Here is a 24,731-nt window from a genome sequence, read left to right as displayed (position 1 = left end):
GCTCTCTCTCTTTCCCTCTCAGCCATTCGCCGCCAAATTGACGAGTAATGAGAAAGCGAGTTGAATGCTGAATCTCCCGGAGAACACTTACATTCACCATCCATCATAAAGTGCCATAAAAAGTTTTGCACAAACAGAAAACTCGACCGAATTTCGAATGTGCTTCGGCAGTCAGCCAGCCAGCTGCCAACACGATATTGTGCAGTCTCTTTGTGTCTGTCTGTTTGGCTGAGTTTTAGAAGGCACAAAGTGTGTTGTACCGCTTGGTTAATTCACTACCACCATTATCACGTCGTACGATTATGAAAACGATGCGCATTAATGTCTATAAAAAATGTTTATGTCGGCATACTCGCGCGCACATACACACAGTCTCACCTACACATGCACTTGTGACATGATCAAACGACAAACCGACAGACAGACAGACTTGATACAGACACAGAAACCAAAAGTGTTTGCAAAAGAACAAGCGACACGTTCATCAAGCACACTATTTTATGTCTTTGTCCATATTATATAGAAAAAAATGGCCGTCATTTACATACGGTGACTGGGTCGCTGCCATTTAGTTCTGGCTGATTGGCATTCTGTGATAAGCGCTGATTTTGTTTATTCAAACCGTAACAAAATACCATAAACATAGGTAAAGTAAACTGGTCAACCGCCAATAAAACATTGTATGCATGCACACATAAGCGACGGTAATATGAAAAAAAACCACGTGCGCTCCGATATTTATACAGACACGTAGGTTCGTACGTCACAAATTGTACGCGTTGTGTGTGGCAACGATTAGCGTCTATTATACAACAAGAGAAAACCCAAACCGATTACCCGGCTGCGAATTGTGACAACGCACGCAATCGTCAAAAACCATAGTGTGTGTATCCTCCGTACACTTTACGACCGTTTGAAACGATTTATATTTATAGTCAGAATGAGTGACGAACGCACTAAATTAACGGCATTTTATCAATCGGACACTATCAAATGAAAAGGATTCATTCATTCGTTTCGGAATTGTTTGAAAATGCGCCGAAAATTATCGCGGTTTATGTAAACATTTATATAAAAAAATGTGTTGTGAGATAAATCGATAAACGAAATTCCCGTCGGGAGTTGGCTGCTAATTTTATCACTCGCTTAATGAATTGAAAGCCATTGTAACTTTTATCAGTGTTTCGAGTATACATAGTATATACTCATACGAAGAACATCTCCAATTTTCAGTTTATTGAATATATAAATCCCGCGTTTTTTTGAATTTCGCTTTGAACTTTTCTCATTCATTCACGTTCCATTTCGCAGTGCCGAGTGAATGTGAATTGCGAATGGTTTGTTTTTTTCTTCGGCCGAAATATTCACAAACCGTTTGATGACTAACTTTTTGATGCTAAATAACCCGATGAATTTGACGTCGATTTGAGTTTGTTCAGCACATTTTTTTCTCTTCTCTCAAAAAAACGACGACGAAGAGAGCAAACAAAATAAAAAACTTATATGCTGTGACAATCAACATCTTGAAATCGAAATAATTGCTTAATGAAGCAAAAACCTTTCGCTTTTTCGTGCGGTTTGTCAACCGTATTCCATTTTCATTTTAATTAATTGGCTTTGACATATTTTATTGCCATTAAATCCAGCCGGCAGTAAGTCAAACACAGGCTTGTGACGATATCTATTCAATGGAAAATCAAAGGAGAGTGAGAAACACGTATACAAATCGCAAAGTCGGAACAGAAAAAAAAAATGAAAATGAAATACACACATACACATACCAGCAACACTTTATTTTAATTGCTTGACGTAAATGCCCGGAACGTCGCGTTGAGAGTTCTCTGACGGAGCAATCTGTCGGAGCAATCTGTCGGATGAAGCGACGAGTAATGTGTTTGACGTGCCATGATAGGCAAAAATGCAAAAACAAAACCGAACCTCGAGTGAAAATTGAAACAGAAAAATTGCCACATAAATGTATCATCGATTAACAAATTGAAGAGACATGTTTGCGGTGCCATTTTTTTACCTTCTCTCAACATCTGGCAAAATTTATAAGCTCTGACTGAACATTTACATTTCATTGGAAGCTATAAAATGCGCAGGAAAAAAAAGGAACATTGTCATCGAAAACATTGACGAATTGTTTTTTCTGCTGCTGCACCGCCGACGAGGGAATATTTTATCTCATTCGTGATTCTGAAAAGTCATTGATTTTTCGTTCAACAAACTGATGCCGTGGATATGACGATTTGTGATTGTTGTCAGCAACAAAGGTTATTGTTACGAAGCAGTTAGAGTTAGCCATTAATTGGAATCGTGAGCTCCATTTGACATGGTTTAACATTTATCGTCAATCGAATCAACTGTCACAAATGCGATAATTGCGCGCACTGAGTATGGCGCAATCAACCATCGCCTCTCTCTTCCTCTCTACCCCAAGAGACTCTATCGCTCTTTATTATTGATATTTCCCAATGAACAGAGAAAAAATATCACTTTAATCAAAATCTCCGCACAATTAACAATGTAATCGCAACATTGAAGCCGCGGTAAGAACGGGAAAAAAATCACATGATTTGACAGCGAATTAACAACAGAATTACTGTTGAGAAGAGTGAAAAAAATAAACTAACGACAACCTGCTGAAGTTCCATTGGAGATTGCATTATTCATTACGCTTGAACAACGATGATTATCGCCATAAATTTGATAGTTAATAACGTAACTAACAGCAACACGCGATGCCACAGTGATCGAGAGACGAGACGTTAAATAAATTGAACGGTGGAAGAGCAACGAAAAACAAGACCGTAGTCGTCAAAACATTCAGCACAAACGCGAATTAAAATGGCGAAAACGATTGCACAAGAGTTAGAGTTGCTTGAATGAATCGAAAATTGCAAACGCGCGCACTCGCGCACTTGCACTATGATCGACTGCACATAAAGAAGGTTAAACATTTAGGTATGGAATGTGCGACCGACATAATTGTTGTTATGGAAATAAAACCAACAGAAAACATAGAAGCTAAATGAAATAAAATCAATTATGGTAAAAAAAAAACAAAATCTCTTGTGCCGACACCAACCATTATTTGGGTCTAAAGTGTTAGCATGCTGTTGCGAAAATTCACTCATTTGACGTGCGTTCTCTCCCACAGTAAAATCGCGCGCAAATATCTCAATTCTTATTGCAATACACATACACCGAGTGTGAATTTCAACAAATCTTAATAATAGAATTTGAAGGAAAAACAATATATATAAAAGCGTTATTTTATTGTATCGCTGAGCTGCGGTTAATTCAATTAAATCGCATACAAAGCACATTGTTGTATTGAATGCGAAACCTAAGCAAAAATCGATTCAAGGCTAGCAACTTGGAATGCGCGCGATATTCTTTTGTCGTCATCCAAACGCTCTTGTTTTTTTGTAGTGTTTCTGTTTTCCTTATTCGTTGTAAATCGAGCTATTAATTGAAATTATTGCAATAGTAGATATAAAACACGAAACTAGAAGAGAGAGAGAGAGAGAGAGGGAGGGAAAAAACTGAAACATATAGAATACCGATCACATCTAGAAGTAAACCTGAAATTACGGTGGGAACGGGTAATGCAATTCTACCTGAATTGAAGCACAACAAAAACGGCACATAAATATTGGCAAGCTATTGAGGTGTAAAATAAATTTCATTTGTTGACAACACCGTTCAGATTGCCGTAGCATTTGCGGCTATGAGATAAACTCTTCACAGTTTTCAAGCCGAGCAAAAAGCAGTATCGAATCCAATGCCGTTCTGCACTGCGTGTATCCCATTCAATACGGAGATAATCAAGCTATAAATCCAATTAATGCTTGGGACGGTTTTTTATTCCTTGACTGGCTCTCGTTTTGATGTGCGATTGATTTTCGATATATACTTTACAATATCCACCGCAGACCAACAATTGGATTGACTGACCGCCAGATTTAAATCAACGACAACAGCACACATTAAATTTGTTTTTCTTGCTGAAAACAAAACGAGCAATTACCGAGAAAAACACGGCTCAAGTTTTCGGTTTAATCAAATAAGACAACTGTAAAGCGTGAAATGACGTGAAAGAGACAGAGAAACTGGGAGGGAGTGTAAACGAGACGAAGAAATGCTAAATGGATAAAGTCTATTATTGTGCGATATTTTTACAATTGTCGAAACCATGTAGTTTGATCCGACACATACGTATTCATTACATGCGGCCAACGTTTGGATTTCGTTTGGTTGGTTGGTTGTTTTATTTTATTTTTTGTTTTCGTCTTCTACAATTTGTGTTATGGTTCCATGTGTTGGATCAGTTATGACAACGTTCGTTTTGAGGTCTCGGCAAAGAGACAGCACGTTAGTGTTAATGGTACATGTTGTTGTGTGTCGTACATTCGAAACTGATTCCACAATATAACTTTTCGGCATTGCGTCAGGGCCAACGAAGGCAGCCATAGAACGATATATGTTGGTTTTTAACGAATCCAAAACATATACACATACGGTAACCAACAACAAAAGCGACCGAGTCAAAAACGGTGCTTTTTCTTTGCTCAGCTCCATAAACTGCGAGCAGTGGCAGAGTATGAACGCTTGAGCGCACAGCAGATAATAAAGGCAACGCATAACGAAGTATACCGCCTTAAGCATAACAGCAAAAAAAGGCATCAGAGCAGAGCATTGAAGGAAAGAATCTACATTTACAAGAGAGAGTGTTTCTTCTTTCGCTTTATTCTCACGTAGAAATGAAACTGAATTGAACCAACGAATTTTGAACCGAAAATTCAACTCCAAAAGGAGGCTTTGCATTTTTTTTCCTCGGCATTTTCCTTCGTGTCATGTGTTTTAATGTTTCAAATAGCAAATTCACCCGAAAACCCCAAAAAGAACAACAAACTTTTCGCTCAAAAATCGTTCGAATGATCTCTCTAAAAATAAATTATTTATGTGTTGTTGTGCGTTGTGTACAGAGTATTGCACGTATAGTATTCTCGGCCGATGATTAATGGAATGGATTTTCAGTTGAAACGACGACGACGGCGACGACAATGACACACAAGTGGCCGTGGAAATGACGGCGAACAAATCTCCTGTAGCAAATAAAATAAAATGAAATAGATAAAAATACGACTATTCTCTTTACATACAGATGAGAAATAAAAGCCAAAATCGAAATGCGTATCTGAGCGAACGAAATACAGGGACTCTTTTTTGAAGTGATGCCCGTATTTCTTCCGTTCTCTTTCACGGCAGACTTACTTTCGAAGCATTTTTTAGAGCTAACGACGCACATGCTAAACGATAGTTCGTTCTGTGAATGTTTTATGGTGCTTCTGACAGTGACCTATTAATGATGTTTTCTCGACAGCGACATATTTGCCGTTGACGACGACCCACCAGGTTTTGTTTTGACCCAGCAACCCAACCGTTAAACATGAATTATCGCAAATAAATTTTGTTTTCGAATCATTACCAATCTAAATGCGTATAAATTGAACAATTTCTGTGAATAATTCTCATGCGTTGTCGCAAATATTCTCAACTCTGTTGTGGTACACGAATTAATATTTCGGTTGCAAACGCAAATATTACTGGTGGTATTTTGAATATTCCTTATGTGTTTGTGTGTGTGTATGTTTGCAAACGAAAACTGAATCTGCTGTAAATGCTAACCAGAATTGTGGTGCTTTCGGTAGGAAAGTCATAACAATCTGTAATTTTCCATGTGTATAATTCATTTGGCAAATCATTTTTCTTAGTGTTGTTGGCATGTTCATTTTGCGGCATTTAGATAAATGATGGCTCATAGAAAGTATGAAAACCGCCAATAAATAACACCATCTTGCTGCAACGTAGTCATAAGTTGTGGTGTCAAAAATAATTTAAGTAGCTCTTTATCAAACCCTGTTCCACATCAATTTTATCGGAGATTGTTGCCAGCGCACGGACGCATATCCGAGCCTTGATTCACCTTCGTCCTGCGTACCATTCATTGCCTCGTCAACCGAAACGCGTACGACATTCAAATGCGTGTAGACATAATTTGTCTTCTACTTTGTTTGCTTGTCGTTCATTAGAGGGAACATTTCATAATTGGCACGCACATTCCTAATTTTCGTATCGAAAGATTCTTCAACCGTTCGGAGCGATTCCATTATCATGATACGAAATTGGAGACACCCAATTTGGAAATTGCAAACACCGCATTATTCGATCAGCCGATTCAAAAGGCAATAAAAGCGTCATGCTGGGGATTTTTTTTTGTGCTTCTGCGATTGAAAGGTGGGATTTGTGATTCAACTCAATGCGATTGTTCGAGATTATATTAACCCTTTATCACATATCGGTTCCTAAAGTAACCAGATACGCCAGACGCTATAGCTATGAAACCACTGTATATTTTTGCATTCTTGTTCGGAAACAAATTTAGGGAATTGAAATAGCTTTCATTTGATACTTTACAGGCTACAATAAATTAGCTGAATGGAAAGTTTTTTCTGTTCATGTACTGCTGTAAAAAGAAAATGCGAAATTATAGCAGAATTCCACATTTTTCCTCCTCTTATCTTGTGGGTTTGTACATTCTTTTCAATTGTCAAATTAGGACTCGTAGGACCAAAACACATCAATTTAACTTTCTGCATCATAAGTTTTATGAAATTTAATTTTTTCAAGCTGTTATAGTGATTTGACACTTTTGACTCTTTTCCGATTTTCTCGACAAATACGCAATTTTTCAAAAATCTAAGTATGAGGTCTTTCTCTATTTATCGTGGCACAAAACATATATCAAAATGATTCAAAAACAAAAAATTGTGCATCAAAGGGTTAAAGCAATGGAAACTTGGCAATCAGTGGCCAGCATTCAACGAAATACTTGACATTGACAAATGATACGATTGGAAAGACATTCTTGAATCGAATCATGGCATAAATCCAAATGAAACGGTAGTGGCTTTGCGTACGTAGTAAAAAAGTGTAACCAGCGAAATTATCAATCCGAAAAGAGAGAGAGAGAGAGAGAAAGCGAAAGTGAACGGAGAAACCACATGATTCTTAATGTGTTTATAAAACCAGTTTGATTTGGCACAATATTTCTCGAGATTGAAATCGGCCGTTCAGTTTGTTGAGCCATGGTGCGCGCACAGAACCAACAGCGATTACATAATTATGAGAGCCGATTGGGTAAAACGTGCCAACACGAAAAGCAACAAATGGTATAAAGTTATTCCACTCTCAGCATTTTCTTAAACTCACACCAATAGAGAAAGAGAAAAAACATCCCCAACAGTCATCAGCTCATTTCGAATGATGGCCACAAATTCTCCGCTTTCCAGCCCAGCGTTGTCGAGATAAAAATAAATTCTTTTCAGAAACCTCAAATTGCTCGGCTCTGGCACGAATAAAACGCATTGTTCGTGATAGATACCGTGTTGGAAAAGTTTCCAAATCCGCGCATAATTTTCACCATCATCGTAATTGTCTTACTTTTCCAACTTTGACCTCCATAAATTAGTTTGAAAAAAAAAACGCAAACACACACACACACATAGAGAGAGAAAAAGAAAATATGAGTGAAGAGCGGAGTGAGAATACGAAAATAATAGTCTCGATAAGAACGAAATAAAAACGAAACTTCCCAACAAACGGAGTAACGATTATTTCAGAAAATATCACGGAATTACAGCATTAAATCATCACACAATCGCCTCGGTTGCATACGGTTAGATGTACGATAGTTGTAATTGTCCAATTTTCGTGGAACTTTTACGCTATTATTCCAGTCTTATTACATTTGTGTGTGTGTGTGTTTTTTCTTCTCTCGTTTGGTGTTGTGTTTTTGAGGCCTTCACACATAAAGAGAGAGAGAGAAAGAGAGAGAGAGTATGTTTCCACACGAATCATCGAGACTGAGCGAAAATCGGTTGGGTAAAATTATTCAAATTGGATTTGTGTGGCAGACACGCAAGTCATTCGTGTATTTATGATGAGCACGAAATGACTTGAAAGCCAAACGAAAACCTAACACACACTGACAGACACACCTAAAGAAGGAGAGAGGGAGAGAAGAAAATAGAAGAATACGGTGTGAAAATTCTTTAAATGGCTAAATGCAAAGCAATCGCAGCCATAAAAAATGAAACGATATTAATGTACGGTACTGTTAATGTTCGTCTGCTTAATGCTCATGAAAAAAAATGCAAATTCCGTTGCGCATCGAGAAATGAGAACCAAATTGAAATGGAGAAAGAAATATCGTTGAAAAATGTTTTGAAGGAACGAAAAAAAAATATTTTCATGATTAAAACGAATTCCGCGTGTGCACCCGAGGATAAAACAGAATTTATCACGCTCACGGGAGTCAGCATCTCTTTCGGAAATCGAAAGAGAAAGAGAAATGGAATAAAAAAAAACTTGATAAAGCTTCAATTGCAAACCATAGAAAAATATTTAATAAAATGTATCGCTAGAGATTTCTCACTTGTCTCGCTGTGGCTTTCAAATGAAATTACAGTGGAAATGTGTAGCCATCATCAAGCCGGGCACATTTATATTGGCCTTTTGATGAGGAGAGATAAGATGGGCGATGTGAAATGGGTGGAAAAATGATGAGACGGCCGTAAAGTCATTTTTACACATATAGTGAGACACACACACGGGCGTTTTGAAAATGGCTCGGCCATTCAGCAGTAAAATTCACGCAATCCAAAATAGACGTCATGTGGAGCAAATAGCACCGATCGACCTCATACCATAAATCGAAAATCAAAGTAACCTGATACAGTGTTGCGTACACACAACAACAGCAAACCCATCATAACGGCGCAACGATTTATGATGATTTCACTTCTCTATTTATTCTCTCTCTCGCTCACTTATTTACACATCGATTGTATCGCTTGTGTGTGCGTATAAGTATAATGCGTTTTTGGTTCTCCCTTCGAGAGATTGTTTCAAAGCACTTTGCCTGCTATCAAGATGATATTGTATATGTGATGTGAATTACTTTTCCTACGAATTTTCGCCTTGATGACCTTGCCCTAACCGAAACTGAACGATGCTGAATATACAATATATTCTTTGCATGGAATATATGGAGCGAACGCATACTGCGCACTTGAAAACCAGAACACTCGAGTGAATCAACAAACCCAATGCGAGATCGTTGAAGAAATATGAATATGAATGAATGAATATATTCGGAGCCGAAAGAAAAAAAATCCGTCGAAATGAATGCTTCAAGAAGTTTTCGATTGGCTTTTCCTTTCATATATATATATATATATATATATATTATATATATACTTGGGGCACTCGATGGATACATTTATTGTCATTAACGAAAAGAGGCTACTTCAGCGCAATGGTTATTTTTTTTACGATTTGGCCCGAAAAATTAATACCTCACATAATAAATTAGGCTTTTGGGGGAAAAGAGCTTCACTTAACCATAGAGTCAAAGTAATTTTCCATCATCTTTAGTGCAATCGAGTGGTGTTCGTTTCTGGCCACTTATCGCAATGTACTGGAACAAATTTCCTTTCAACTAAAATAAAATCAAACGGAATGGAATCGAAAAGAGATTAAATGCCAGCGTCGCCTTTTCGCTTTTATCATAATCTGGTTGCATAATCTTCCCGAAAACATGACAGACACTCGGCAGCGTTGTTGTTTTTTCGGAGCCAAAGTTTTCACTCCAGAATTAAATTCTCCGATAATGCACATTTTCCAATGTACTCTTGCACAATCACAAGGGAAACTTCTGCACATTCAATAAAGGACGTACGGAGAGTACGTCTAGAGGCGTATAACTTATCCAATGTCGAACTTTGTGCTCGAGTTTTTCCCGAGCATTGTGTTTGTCTTTCGACTTAATTCCGCCTCAGTGATCTGTCAAATTGAATTTAATTAATGCGTCTTCATGCATATATGTCAAAATGCAAATATACGGAAGCAACTGAATCGTAAGTATTCACATTCTTGGCAATATTTCAATTCTGAATGAGTGCAAACATGGCGTAAAACTTGATTCAACTTCTTTTGTCGTAATTTAAATTTACTTTTCGCATGGATTCATTCGTCTTTTTTCCCCTTTCATTTGCTGGCAAACGGGCAAGTGAATGGAAATCAATGTTGAGGTGGAACATTGTGATGACTTTGAACATTTTCAAAATTTCAAAGAAAAAAAAACAGAAGAAGCGACGAGAAAAAAAACCGAAATATTTGATTGAAATCGAAAGTGTTTTTGATTGGCCGCAATTTTATGCCAAGTGATGACGAACCCAAAGCTATTTCAAGCATAAAAAATTGAGCACATTACGAAAATCGATTTGATCAATTTTCGGTTCCATGGTCATATATGATGTGTCTTTTTTTTCTAGCTTGTGTTTATGATTGTTGTGTGCTGATGATGATGGTCTCTTTTCTGTGGCAGTCTTTGGCAAATGGGCGCTTTGTTTCGATTATCTCATTTCAGTTAACCCATTGCAGTTATTGTTATACAATCGTCTGCGTTGAAACGTTCGGATTGTATATTTGAACGCATTTACGACTATAAAAACGAATGAGCTATACATATATGCAAACGTAGAATCGACGACGATGGCAGAACAAAGAACGGAGGGTTTGACGGTGAAACGCAGATGGTTCTTTCTCATTCATTTCGGTGTGATGTTTTACGTTCCGTTGTGTAGATGTTGTTTTTTATGTGCTCGGCAACCGCATGAGTTTTGAAGCCTCGAGAGCTCGTTTACATACTATATTCTACGCTTCGCAATCGAGGAAGGAAATGAAAAAGTTGCAGAGACGAAATACAAAGGCTAAGCGCCATTTTTTCTTCTTTTTTTTTCTTGAAGAACATTCTTTTTAATGCGTAAGGAGCACAACGTCATATCCTTGATACAGTCGAATTGATGGCATTTCCATCCAGCTATTGCAAGCAAGGATGATTCTGTTGTTGTTCTTTTCTTCTCGCCTCAAATTCTTGGTTTTTATTGTGTCGATAAACTCGGATCCAACATCATAACAAAGTGTATAATATATGAGAAGAGCTTGAGAATTTCGTTAGACGCTGACAAAATCATTTGATGTTTTGCTGTCGGTATCTAAAACTCAATTTCAAAAGTGTATCTTTGCGTGCATTTCGTTAAATCTCTGTAATCATGATGTTGCTGTTTGAATCTCTGTGGTGCTCTGGTTTCTGTGTTTTCTATTTGCCTTTTTGATATGTGCACATCACATGCAAAAAAATGGCAAGAAGACGAGGAGAGAGAGAGAGAGAGAGAGAGAGAGAGAGAGAGAGAGAGAGAGAGAGAGAGAGAGAGAGATAGAGAGACAGACAGCGAAGAGGAGTGACGGATCCAAAGAAATCGAAGTGATAGCTCGATTCATCTATCTCACTTTCTGGTTTGCAATGTGCCCAACGGTGAAGAACATTTGTGTTTAGATCTCATCATTTCTACCATAAAGGAAAAGAAAGTGTGTGCGTTATCTGGCGTAAAAAGTGATAAAATGGCAGTGAAACTATGGATGTGTGCTTTGAAAACGAGCTTGTGCTTCAAGTAAATTACATGAAATGCGAGCGATAGAGAGAACGAAACACTTAGAGCGAAAACGTTTCTTTTTCTCTGTGTGTTTTTTTTTTCTTCTCTATTTTCCATAAATGATTTTCCTTTTCGTTGTTCAACTTTAAGTCACGAACAGTCGTTCGTATTGGGCGCCATAAACCCATCCACACACTTGTATGCAATCAAGTGTATTCGAGTGAGAAATAAAAAGCGAGAAAGAAAGAGAAAACGAGTGGCTACGCACTTATTCATTGAAAACGGATACAAAGTAGATGGCATGAACAGATTGTGTGTTTTTTTTCTCTTCTGTCAGGGCCGCATAAACTGAAAAGGACTATCGAATTAATTGTAGGCCATTTGTTTCATCCGAATCATACATTTTTCACTATATGAATTCGTGCGTATTGAATGATTTGCTGGAAAAACTAATTTCTCGTCAGTGTTTCTCCTTTTCATTTATTATCCTTTTTTTTGTTATCAAATAACTCAAGGATTTTCCGCTTGTTACGTGTGTTCGCATCCTGTTCGCTTAAGTATTTTTCGATGTATCCATTTATTCTTCGCCACTGATTAAGTGTAGCGATTCCAGTGATTTCTTGGGTCTTTTCTTTCTCATTCACTTCATGTTGTGTTTGTATGCTCGTATCTTATTTTTCAAGTCTTGCTTTCCTCTCTTCGTTTCGTTGTGCCAAAAACCAAATCAATCGACAAATCATGTCTTTGTGCCGTCACGGCTCTCGTTAAGATGGAACACTTGAAGTATTCGATCATCTTTTTTTTTGGCTTCATGTTTTGTGAATAATATTCAAATAATAAAGTTTCCGGCGAAGCAAAAAAGGGGGATTGGAGTCGATTCAGCCTTTTTGTTCCTTTTTTATTTTACGTGCCCTGACAATAGCAATTATCCGTTGCTCATCAATTATGTAAATACAGGCAAACTTTGAAGACATAGAAAAAACCACAACAACAACAACAACAACAGTGCATTGGTTTGGATTGGATTGGGTTTTCTTTCCTCAATGATGATCCTTCCACGTAGTTTCATATAAATTTTGTTGTTTTTACGAGTGAAAGCATACTCATTTTTAACACCGAATGCCAACGACACGCAAAAACTGTAGTAATGAAAGCAAAAAAAGATGCCATAATGTTCAAACATTCTCATAAATTCACTGGCAAATGCGGAAAAATGAATAACTCTTGTACAGAGAGCACATCACGAGCACTGTGTGGATTTTTTTTCCACTCTTTGATATATGATTGCACGATTCGCCAGGAGCAAAGCAGAAAAAAAACAAGTAACTAGAACTATGCAATCAAAATTACAGTCTTTTTTCTCTCCTCGCTCTATTGTTGCATTAGTAACATAGGAAAATTGTGACTCGGGTGAGCATATACACTCCGATCGCGTTTCATATTCGTTTGGGTGAGTGAATGAATTTGGTCGTTATGCTGTTGTTGTACATTCCCTTTTCATTTTTCAGTTGTCCATGGAATTTAGAGTGGTAATAAATGATCGAAAACGTTTAGAATATTTCAACTGAAGGATAATGGAGCACGAATACATATGTCATACACTGGGAAAAAAATGGACCAACGAACGAATGAACGAGAGACACTAAGATGGTTTTAACATCATAATTTGAAGATTCCGTGTGAATTTTATTGAATAACACAAACCAAAAGAAAAACATCGAATAGGAATGAATGCGATGGGGAAACAACAGTGTATTGTTGAGACGACTCGTTTTCATATTGAATTCAACTGATCTGAATTGAATTACTGATTTCATAAAAATTGCAAACACAAACTTTGTGTATATTGAGTCGAGCGAAATGAAAAAGTGAAGCAACAAATATTGAAGAATGGAATTTACATAGCAAACGAACTCGGAGCAATGCGGAGACGATGTAAAAGATCTGTTGCCGCCATTCTGTGTGTGTATGTTTTTCTTCCTCTCTCTTCTTCTTCCTCTTGCATTTCGTTTGTTGTTTGATTGGAATGTTTTGTTTAGGCTTCGTGTGTTTATGGATATTCTCCAGAAAGAAAGAAAAACAGAGTTTTACATTCGCATCGAATTCCCTCGAAAGATACAACAATGCTGACTTTGTTCATTTTGCTGATTCGTTGTCAGGCATTTCAATTTATACGTCGTTCAATTCGCATTGGAGGCATTTGGACACTATGAATCGCAATCATTGTTTGCTGCGATGCAGATCCAGCTCCATTACACGAACAAAAAATATTTTCATCCATCGTACCATCATAGTCATTGCTTGAATGCGTCGCGCGCACACATACAAGCGCAAACACACGGCGTTCGTGTGTAGCATGCACGTACGCAAACATGGAACGTCACATCGCATCGACAACAAACTCCGGAGAATGTGGATAGTTGGATGGTGCTATGCTGTGTATAACGTGTACACACATGCTCAAAACGTTTTTCGCTTTTTCTTACTTATCACTCTCTCGCCGTCTCTGTCGAACGCACATTTCCTGGCTATACCATCCAGAAAGGTACACACACACACACATACAACGCATGAAATACACGCGTACCGCACAGCCACCGACTAGACTAAGACTCGCATATACCCAAACTGAAAAAAATATAAACTGAGCTTCATCGATTCATGCACACGCTGCCGCAAATAACAACTTCACTAGCATCGCAGAGACGTTTTTTCCCTTTGTTTTGTATTTTTGGTTTAGCTTGACTGCTGGTGTTGCGTTCACATCATGAATATTTTCATTCGTTTCATTCCCATGCGAAAAATGCTCCTCTACTGGATGTTTCGTGCGTTTCAATTTGGACGGAATCGTGTGTTTGGGCCCTTTTTTTTTCTTTTCATATGCCATAGTATAGACTAGAAGTAGTGGTTCGCTTAACCCAAACGCAGCCACAATTCAGACAAAGGACATGGTATTGACTGTTGGTAGTGGTAGTACTGCTGTTGCCGTGAAGCAGCAACCGCTGTGTGATGGCTTGACGAAGATTTCATGCAGTCACAAGAATGCTGCGAAAACCCGTAAAAACGTAATGAAAACGATTGCTCAATAGAATGTTCACTATTTCATTCGGTTCACTCACTCACTCACTCACTCACTCAGCTGCGGCGCGTTACTTATTTTCCCATCCGTAAATCCATGGTTTTTTTTCTTATTATTGCGTCACCAATACTAAATCGCTCTTCACTATTCCCTATTCAATTTCCGAGAACGTTAAACATTCGTTCAGCAGAAAAACCATCCATCGGAGAGGTAGCGAACGAAAAGTGAGACGCACAAGTAAGTGAGAGGATGGAAACGGAAGAGTCCAAATGAAAGAGAAACACGGTCCAATGTCATTATGTACGTGGTGGAAAATATTCTCGCATAACAACAATCGGGACAAATGGTTGGCAATAGAAACCGTCATAATTATACGTACAGATCAACAACAAACAAAATACCGAAGACGTTCGTGGAGTTGCGTTCATGTTGTTTCGAGAGAGTGTACGAAAAGCGATTTCCACGTTTCGTTCTGGCATTTTGGACACTGACGCCAAATCCATACACACTAACACAAACCCCATTCTCAGTGTCAGCGGCACCATCAGTGAAATGGTTTCCTTCTTTTGATGGAATTTTCGACAAAACATTTACCCTCTTTTATTAGCATTCGAATCGTATTTTATTCAAATACACATAGACTTGTTCACTCCTTCGTTCGATATCCATTTGTGCTGCTTTGTGACGCACAAACAGTTGAAATTGTCGACGACGACGACGACGATGGAAAAGGTCGATATTTCGAATTGATATTGGATATTCGTAGCACGGGTAAAAAAATTTTTGGCACCTTTAGTCATTCTATTCGCGAGTATTTACACATTTTTCGATAAGCGCAAGTACGGAGAATTGTGTCGTTTGTCTTTGTGCATTTGTCGATGTTTAGTAGTCTGGTGTTGATCGGAGCACATTTCACTTCTCTCTCACACACACACACATACACACGATTCATCGTCGTCGTTGTTGTTGTTGTTGTTTTATTGTGCAAATAAAAGTGAGTTTTTATTTGTGTTGGAAGTTCTTACCTTAGATTTGGAACTGCGTTGGCCGCCTGCATCGGTGGTGGCACTGTGTACGGAAATGGCAATTTTGCCGCTACGGCTGGATTTTCAAACAACATTTTTATCGCTTTGTCCTGCTCTGACTCCCAAATGATGATTATTGTATCGCTTGCTGTGTGTGTTGTGTATTTTTTGTTGTTGTTCTCTCGATTGCTTCGTCTATTTCGTGTTTCAGAAATGAATTTTTTTCTCCTGATTTGAACACGAAACACGTTTTTGCTTCAGCAAAATTTAATTGAAAACGTTTCGATTCTAATTCGCTTTATAACACCGAATTTGAATTTAATCACTGGTCGCTCGTTTCAGTTGGGATAAACAATGGAATTTCCACTCAAGTTATTTTTTTTTAACTTTTTCTTCTCTTTTTTTCCCTTCTTTTCTGTAATTGAATTTAATTTTCGATCAAAAATTATGACGTACACTTGCTAGAATTGTTGTTACTTTGTTCAAACTCGGTCGATACTTTCGGTTTTGTTTGCACGTGGTTTATGACAATTTATAATCACGAGAATAACTTTGGCAAACACAAGCAAATGGAAATTCACAATAATTTAACAAACACTGCTGTTGCGTTGAATGTGAGCGATATTTTGTCTCGCAGAGTATGAAGTTTGCATGCAGCAATAGAGAGGCAGAGACAAGTACAAATCTCAACGAACATAGAAAAAAAACGAGAAAAATTTTCGATTCGATTTATGTTCAGGAATGTATTTGATGGATGCACCACATGTGAATTATATCTCAATTCAAACGAAAGAAAAAATGAACAACACAAAGTCTCTTCTTCAGTGTGATGTTGTTTCAAATGTAGGAAAATTTTTACTTCGATTTTATTTTATGGTTTTATTTCTCTTCTTCTTCACTTTAAACACTGTGTATACGTTCGTGTTCGACAAATGATCTTTTCTCTGCGTTGGAACAATGAATTGCAATAGTTTTCGTCTTTTAGCTTGTTGTCGATTCTTCCTCTCTCTCTCTCTCTCTTTTCCTTTTCAACACCGTATTTCTGTGCTATACGAACGTTTTCTTTTCTCTCTGTCGTTTTTGTTTTGTGTTCTTCTATGCGTTTTGTTTTCTTCAATTCCTTCGTCGGCTTACAATTCTTACTCTCTGTCTCTGTTTTATCCGTTTTCGCGTTGTTCCTTGCTCTTTGTAACTGGTGCGATTTTCAGCCAAGACGCGCTACACTAAAAAAACACACTATAGAACATCGAATGATATATTCACAGAAGAAAACACATCGATTGTAGTAGATGTTCTCTCGGGACAAAGGGTTTTTGGTTCTTTGTCGTATTTCGTAGCACTTAGATGAAATCCAAATTTAAAAAAAAAACACACGACGTCGTATCTCACAACCACAATGGATTTTTGTCGGATTAATTACGAGAATTGATGTTTGCTTTTTTTCTCTTCTACTTGGCTACACGCTACTGGTAATGGAAACGATTAAACGAAGTTCCCTTTGCTTTAGTTTCTCAATTTTGAGTTGATTCGTTTCACTAACATGTATTCAAACAAAATCCCTTAGATGATTTCCGTATCTTTCGTTTACCAACAGAAAAAAAAATCGATGTTAAACGATCCGTGTTAGCATTTTCACAAGTTGTTGTTAAAAATGAATCGTTTCCCGTTCAATGGAAATTTCTTTCTCTCTCTCTTAAAAAAACGTTGTTATTTAAACATAAAAAACTAAATCACTAGTTTTTGCGCTCCGTTTAGATTTGCTCCGGATACTTTGCTTCTTCTTTTCTTGGCGAAGAAAAATGATTGGTTATGCCAGTGAAATAATATTCAACAAACGGTATGAATTTCGTAAATGCTTTCGCTTCCAAACAATACTCACTATGCAACGGCTGAAACCGGACTGAAGTATGTGTTTGTGTTGAGGCATCGCATTGTGTAGCGTTGAATTGTGTACGGCTCCACATGAACGCACGGTATCACATCGTTGCTCTTGCTCAGACGCTCACATACACACATTATTTCTCATAGTGACGCTTCCCTTGGTTGTCTTATTTGCGCGTATCGATTTGTTTTGTATTGAATGTTTGTATGAGCGAGAGCAGCACAAGTTGGTGCTGAAAATAGATTCGACGAGAGAGAAAGACGGAGAGAGAGAGTGTGTGTAATTTTTGGTGTTTATGTTTGTACGCGAGAGACTTTGGTATACAAACTTTTTTGGCGTCGCATGTTCTCATCGGAACGCAACGGCGGAACGACAGAGGCAACACTGCATAAACACATGAAGAACGCTCTGACTCGTGCGACAGCTGCCGCGATTTCATGCTATACCAATTCTATGTTTGTGTGTTTCGCTCTCAACGCGCTTGCAATGCTCACCGCTGCGAGCGCTGTTTGTACGTAATTGTTTCTTTATTCAGCTACATTCAGCGCCCATTTTGAATCTATCTTCGATTTTGCTTTTCGATACGAACGGGAAAAAGGTGAAGCGAAAATGTTCCGTCTTTGAGATTTATTTGTTGCAAAATTTGCATCTAACATTCTTAATCATGTATCAAATTCAATTGACCCTTAACACCGACCGAATCAATACAAATTCACTCTACTGATTTGCATTAGCACAGGATATGTTACGCCTTAAATGAGTCTCGCCTCATCCGCTCGTACCTGCCGTTGCTAATAATACCCAAAGAGTTGCATGTTCGATACAATCATAATTGAAAATTACATGCCTAGGTTGTGTACTCCGTTTAGTCATGCATTTGGTGACATTTTTTTCTATATCGTTTTTTTTTCATTTCACAGCCGTTGCTGTTGTCGCTACGAAGCGTTATCTAAAATCAGGCCCATGTATTTTGAACACTTTAGTTCTTTTCCGTCTGTTTGTGCTTCATGCATCACGTGAGATATGGAAATTGTGGCGTCGAAGAATGTTGGTCAATTTTTTCTCATTGAATTAGCCAATGGCTCCATTTATGAAGCCGTATATGAAGACTCAATCAAAAATGGGTAATGAGTGTCCATTTTTAATCCAATTTAGAAGAACACTATAATTGGATTTGTGCTCATGAAGTGTACACACGCAGTCCATACATTTAAACATTTCACTCACAATGTCCAACAATCTAAATTCGAGGTTTTTTTTTTCGTTGTGCACGGTGATTTGTTTGTGTGAGAGTGAGATTATGTCGGTCACGATATTCCATTTTCATCGTACATTTCCCGTATTAAATACAACCATCAATTTGTTGCGCCATGTTCGGGCGATTAAAAATTTGTGTAAACAATTTGCACATTGCATCCATCGCGTTTTGTTGTTGCACACGCGCTGATTTGCATCGATATTTAGCGCCAATTAGTTTCATGTAAAAGGAAATTAAGACCCAACAAAAGACCAATATAAATATTCTTTCTTTTGAGCAACTTCTAAATTTTCTCAAACCATTTTTTTTTGCTTGGCCATTCAGAAAACACATTCATAATTTTAAATTACAAGGTTATGAATGCGAAGAGAAAAATAATGCAAGAAAAAATATGTATTCACCACTTGAAAATTTATCGTGTCTGCAGCCACGTAATTTACTTGAAGTGCAAGGAATTTTAAATGTGGCGCTCATGAACCATAAGAAATTTTCTTTTTTCCATGCGAAGCGAGAGCGAGAAGCCTTAACAAGTTTGTGTGCTGTTGACATTAAATAATGAACGAGAAACCATTATGAGCAGCGAATTAACAAAATGAATGAACCCCTTATATTTTTCTGTATTTTTGCATTAGAACGTGCATTCTCACACAGAAAAGTGTTCGGTTTGGGTTCGGGTTGGCGTTTCGCAAAAGCGGAAAATTGTGTGGAAATAAGAAAATAATTTCGTGACATTTGGAAACATGTCATGCTCTTTGGGAATCTGAAAATATAATTAGCAAATGATTTTACCATGAATGAGACACACAAATCGCACGTACACACTGTATACGACTGCTGCTGATTCTGTCGCATGACGAAATAGCGCAAAAAGTTACGAACTTTTTCACTTGAGAATTTTATTCGCTGAAGATCGAAGCGCTTAAGAAAATAGTTCCTGCTTCGTTGAGCTTGTTCTATTTCTCTCCATCACAGGATACATGCATGGAATGACACAAGTCTTGGACTGTGCAGCAGCAACAGTAGCAGACAAAAGAGAGGGAACAATGGTAGAACAATTTATTTTTTTATATCATTCAATTTTATTTGTCAGCAAAAATTGCGCTGGAAGAATCTATTTCAATTGTCACATTCTTTTCGATATTATTCGGTTGCTATTCAGTATAGTCCATCGCAACCAATTGCTTCTTTTATGCATTTAAACGTGTTGACTGTGTGCGTACGCTTCTACATATAAATCTGCATGTGCGAACTTGCTCACAAAAATACCCAGAATGAATATGTATAAAGAGTTGAAATGCTGACTAGATTCTCATTCCGCTCTTTCATCTACTAATTCTCGTAGTTGCAATGGAATGAAACCTAACAATGAAAAAAAGGAATGGTAATTTTACTTTTGAGATAAAATCGGTTTAACTTCAGACAATAGTTTATATGAACTGCTTTAGAAGTCAGAATCTGACTTGTGATACTCGGTGTTCGAGTTGTTCACCGTTTTTATTTCAGTTGGTTTCATTTGTTTGGGCATGAATCAATTCTGCTTTGCCGGTTTACGTCAAAATCAGACATGTCGATAATTTTGCTTCAAGTATTTTCAGCGAAAATAACAAATGAGCTCCATGGCAACTTTGTCTAATATCCTTTTTTTGCTGCGTATGTCGCGATGACTCGAACACATTTATTATTTACTGTTGTTTGTCGTTGTAACTGAATGAACAACAAACTTGTCATAAACTCTACGATATCCGAGAATTTTTTTTATCCGCCAATGGAATCGAACATGAAAATCCATTGTCGATACATACTTTTCCACTCAAATTAAAAACTCGTAAATGACATGAACAAAAAAGCAAATGTTTGTTCAAAACCAAACGACCCTTGTTATAGCACGTTATCACTCATCAAGCTAATGAAATTCACTTTCAATGGCACTTGATTCAATTTCTTTTGCAGCAAATCGAGTTTACGTTTGAACAGCGTGTCAATTTTACTGGTTCTTGGTTTTTTTGGCGAATAAAAAGTCAATTTTTTGTTGCGTCTCACGATGTAATATAAGTGAATTTTGATAAAAAGGATTACTCATGAGTGGATATGAACATGTTCTGTTTATTTTGTATTGCATTGAGATAGGAAAGAATGAAAATATTAGCTAACGTGATGAGGATGATAGCGAAGGTGAAATGACAATCCTTTGTACTGTGGCGGGTTAAATACGACAGAATATTTTTTGTCGTAATTTTTTGTTCGTATCATTCGTTTTTTCTTCCGGAAGTGAATATTCGGCTAGTGCACAGGAAAATATTTGCATTACTTCTTCTTTCCCGTAATGATTCACAACACGGAAAACTGTTTCCTTTTGAATGGATAAAAAGGCACACGAAGTGACGTGTTTTATCAACAGTATCACTGAAAAAATAAACAAAAGATGCGAGTAAGTGAATTTAGGTTGTTATGTAATAAATTTTTATCGCATTTCGCGCACGGAAAATCTGATAACCGTTTGCTCGGTGGTTGCATTGTTAGAGCGTGTGACGATTATTTTAAGGCGTTGAATATATTCATGTGTGACTTGAAAGCGTTTTCTCCATCAACTTTGCAACTTTGCAACTTTGCCACGATAAATGCGTAGCGTTGAAAATTATTATTTTTTACGGGAAATTGTTCGCAGTAGTTTTGTCAGTGGAAGCTCTTTTCGGTGAAGTATTTCATATCCATGGATAAACGTTGTGATTAAAAAACGAATTCTTGTATAGTTTTACAAAACTTTTACGGTGCGGATGAATTTGATACATACCTTGTGCTAATACAAAAACCTCTCACGGCAGCATTGTTGACAATGCTCCATCATTGAAGCCAAAAATTCTTGAATGGACATAAAAGACGCCACAGTTCTGGGAAACGTGGTTTCATGTCTTTTCGGTATTTAAGCCCAATGAAAGTGAACAACTTTTTTTTAATAGAATGGTTTATTGAACATCCAAATCAACAGTATTAACAAAGCCAACAGCGATAATAGCTTTTGATTAAATACGATCTGTAAACTGTAATCAATTCATTTCACATAAAAGTTTTTGCAACTCTGTAGCCTATTTCACAGAATGTTTTCATGAAAAGTTTTCATGAGATTTTCTTTTCAAGTTTTTTTGGTCAAACAAATATATCTAAATGTAGCAATGAGAAAATCTCAATAAAAACGTGAAAATGTTCTCATTTTTTTGACATTATTTTGAGCGCCAACGAAATTTCGAGATTTTTTCACAAAAATGTGAGATCACATCATGGTTGGCTCAAAAATAAATGAAAATTTAAAATTTGCGCTCGAAATTATGTCAAAAAAATAAGAATATTTTCACGTTTCTATTGAGATTTTCTCATTGCTACATTTAGATACATTTGTTTCACCAAAAAAACTTGAGAAGAAAATCTCATGAAAACTTTTCATGAAAACATTTGGTGAAATAGGCTGCTTTTGCATTGTCTAAAAGCATATATTTCTAAACAAATTCAAGCAGTTTGTTCAGCTATAATTCAAATTTAATTTAAAAATATAGTTCGATTAGAGACACGCCAGGTGGATTCGTGTATCGGCAAATCGACAAGGTTTTATTCTAAAAGATAGGTAAAATACAAAATAATTCTGTTCCAGAGTATGCATTTCAAAATGTATAGGAAAAAGGAAGATCGATTTTGGTGCTTACTAAGAGTATCTTTTGACATCCAAATTTATTGTTAATGCATTATATAACACATTCCCCATAACATTGGAAATATATCGCATTTATATCATTTATTCGCATGTATTATGCTATTTTTGAAAATTCTCAACCTGCAGCAAAAAAAAAAATTTCGCCATTTTCAGCACCTTCAGAAAATTGACCATAAATTTTGTTTTTGAAAAGCAATCGCGTATGTTTCTTTGGCAAAATTATAGCTCTGGACATTATCTATCCAACGGTACCATACACTTTTGTAAATGTTAACTCCTGACAAAGTTATGACCAAATTATAAAGTGGTAGCCAACCTGCAGGAAAGTCCCCTAATTCCATCGTAATCGACGTTCACTCAGAAAAGTTGAATAAAAACATGACAAACGAATATATTTTTTGTGATATCTAAAATGCAGAAGAAATTGTACAAACATTTTTTCGAGTCTCAGATTATTTTGGCACACAATCCTGTACAGCGCAAGCGATAAGCGTTAGCATTAAGCATAAGATACATTGTAGATGCAGCTGGCTGTGTATCACGCATGCTAATTAGCCAATAAGCGAGAGATAACATAATAGTTGATAAATCACAAATACTTTATAACTGAAAAACACTTACAATGCCGAAAGTTTCAAGGTTGAGTTTCGAAAAGGGACCGATAGTGAGACAAGTTCCATTTTGTTTACGATTTATCAAATGCATTACAATTAGTTGTTGTTCCACGGGTAAGGCGTACCACTTAGTATCATATAGGATCTCGCAAGTCCCGTCATTCTAATAGCAGTAGTATGATTTTTATTGCACAATCAAAAACATAGAGATTGTGAGAAAAAGTAGAAATAATTAAATGGCTTAGAACGAATATTTCAGTTTTCATCTAGTTTCAGTACAGAAATGTAAGTAGCTTGAAAAGGAGAATGATTCATAACAATTATATATTTATATTAAGCATACCGCGCACGTTTCTGCAATACCACAAAGAAAATATAATTGCACGTATGATAAAACAGCCAAGAGAAAGCCCGCGGGATACTTCATCTAGAATGATTCTAAATTAAATTTTATTCTTTTCAAATTTAGAAACAAAGAAAGGAAAATGTACCACAAATTCGCAAAAAATCGACATTGCAATGCTGTAAGTGAAGGCAGGTGGAGCAATCAGACATCGCCAATAAAAGTAGACTGTCATTTTTATTATGAATCTGTGGGGAATGAAAGAAATAAGGATGAATATAATTTTTCAGTGTATTCAAAACATGTGTGTACCTATCAGCGTCCATCACTTGCTGCACAATATTTCTAAATGTGCAACGCACTTGCAACGGTGTGAGCTGCTTTTTTTCAATCTGCACATTCAGTTTTCGTAGATGAAACTTGATCAATTTGGGTGAAATGGTCACAACTAAAACCAAGAGTTCCATTAGAATCTCGATTCCGAGATACGCAAATAGTCCATAAGACGCTATGATTGTTTGTAATACAAAGTTTGTCACAAATTCATCGCTTGATTTTGGTTCGGTGAACGGAATCTTTACTTCTGTCGATGTTGTTTTGATTCCCATAAATATTGTCGCATAGTTCATTTTTGTATATCCAATCGTGAACGTAGTGAACATTATCCCAAATCTGCGCATGTAGCTCTTCATGGAGCTATCCATTTGTTTTGAACATATTTCATTGTACTCGGCATCTTCATGATGGTTTGAAAGAAGGTATCTTCCAGAAAAGTCGAGTATAGAATTCAGACCCCATCGGTACTTTGATAATGCAACACACAAAAAGGGTAAACTCTGTAAATAATTCGTGTTGAGTTTTCATGTTATATTGAATGTAAAATGATTTAAATTCACACTGACTCCGATACATGGGCCAATTAGCATGCAAGTGCATGGTAGACCCTCCAAAAGATTTCCGTGAAGCAAGTAGAAGACGATAGTGTATGCTGCAAGAACTGTGTAGATGCCTACCCAAACGAATCCCATATACGAATACCAGGAAAGCGTTGATTTTGATTGGTCTTCTTCAAACGCTGGTACTCCAATCATTTTGCTAGACCATTTACCAATGCCATAAATATAACACCACTTCTGCAATGAAGTCTTCGAACTCCACTCCTCACGGATATTTCGAAAAGATTGAATATATTCGAGAACCGAGGGCACTGAAACTTTTGAATTTTGTACCATTTTGAATTGGTAAAGTCTTTGGCTTATG

General features: G+C 37.0%; 1 protein-coding gene across 2 annotated transcripts in view; it reads right to left on the bottom strand.

The window, feature by feature from the left end:
- The window catches only part of LOC129567965 (DAZ-associated protein 1), a 118,562-nt gene extending 100,989 nt beyond the window's left edge, over positions 1-17,573 (bottom strand). Inside the window, exon 1 of one of the 2 annotated variants that reach the window (XR_008687896.1) lies at positions 15,672-17,567. Coding sequence is in view for 1 of the 2 variants with exons in the window: in XM_055445368.1 (XP_055301343.1) it covers positions 15,672-15,766 (95 nt within the window). In the remaining variant the exon portion in view is untranslated. Of the gene's footprint in view, positions 1-15,671 lie in introns of both variants that reach the window. The other variant, XM_055445368.1, reaches the window with a different exon arrangement.
- Positions 17,574-24,731: the final 7,158 nt, after the last annotated feature.

Source organism: Sitodiplosis mosellana, unplaced genomic scaffold, assembly GCF_009176505.1.
Source record: "Sitodiplosis mosellana isolate CC-2019 unplaced genomic scaffold, AAFC_SMos_1.0 Smas_scaffold_1, whole genome shotgun sequence".
Taxonomy (NCBI): domain Eukaryota; kingdom Metazoa; phylum Arthropoda; class Insecta; order Diptera; family Cecidomyiidae; genus Sitodiplosis; species Sitodiplosis mosellana.
Note: the sequence above shows the minus strand (reverse complement) of the source record. Positions and strands in the feature narration are given on the sequence as shown.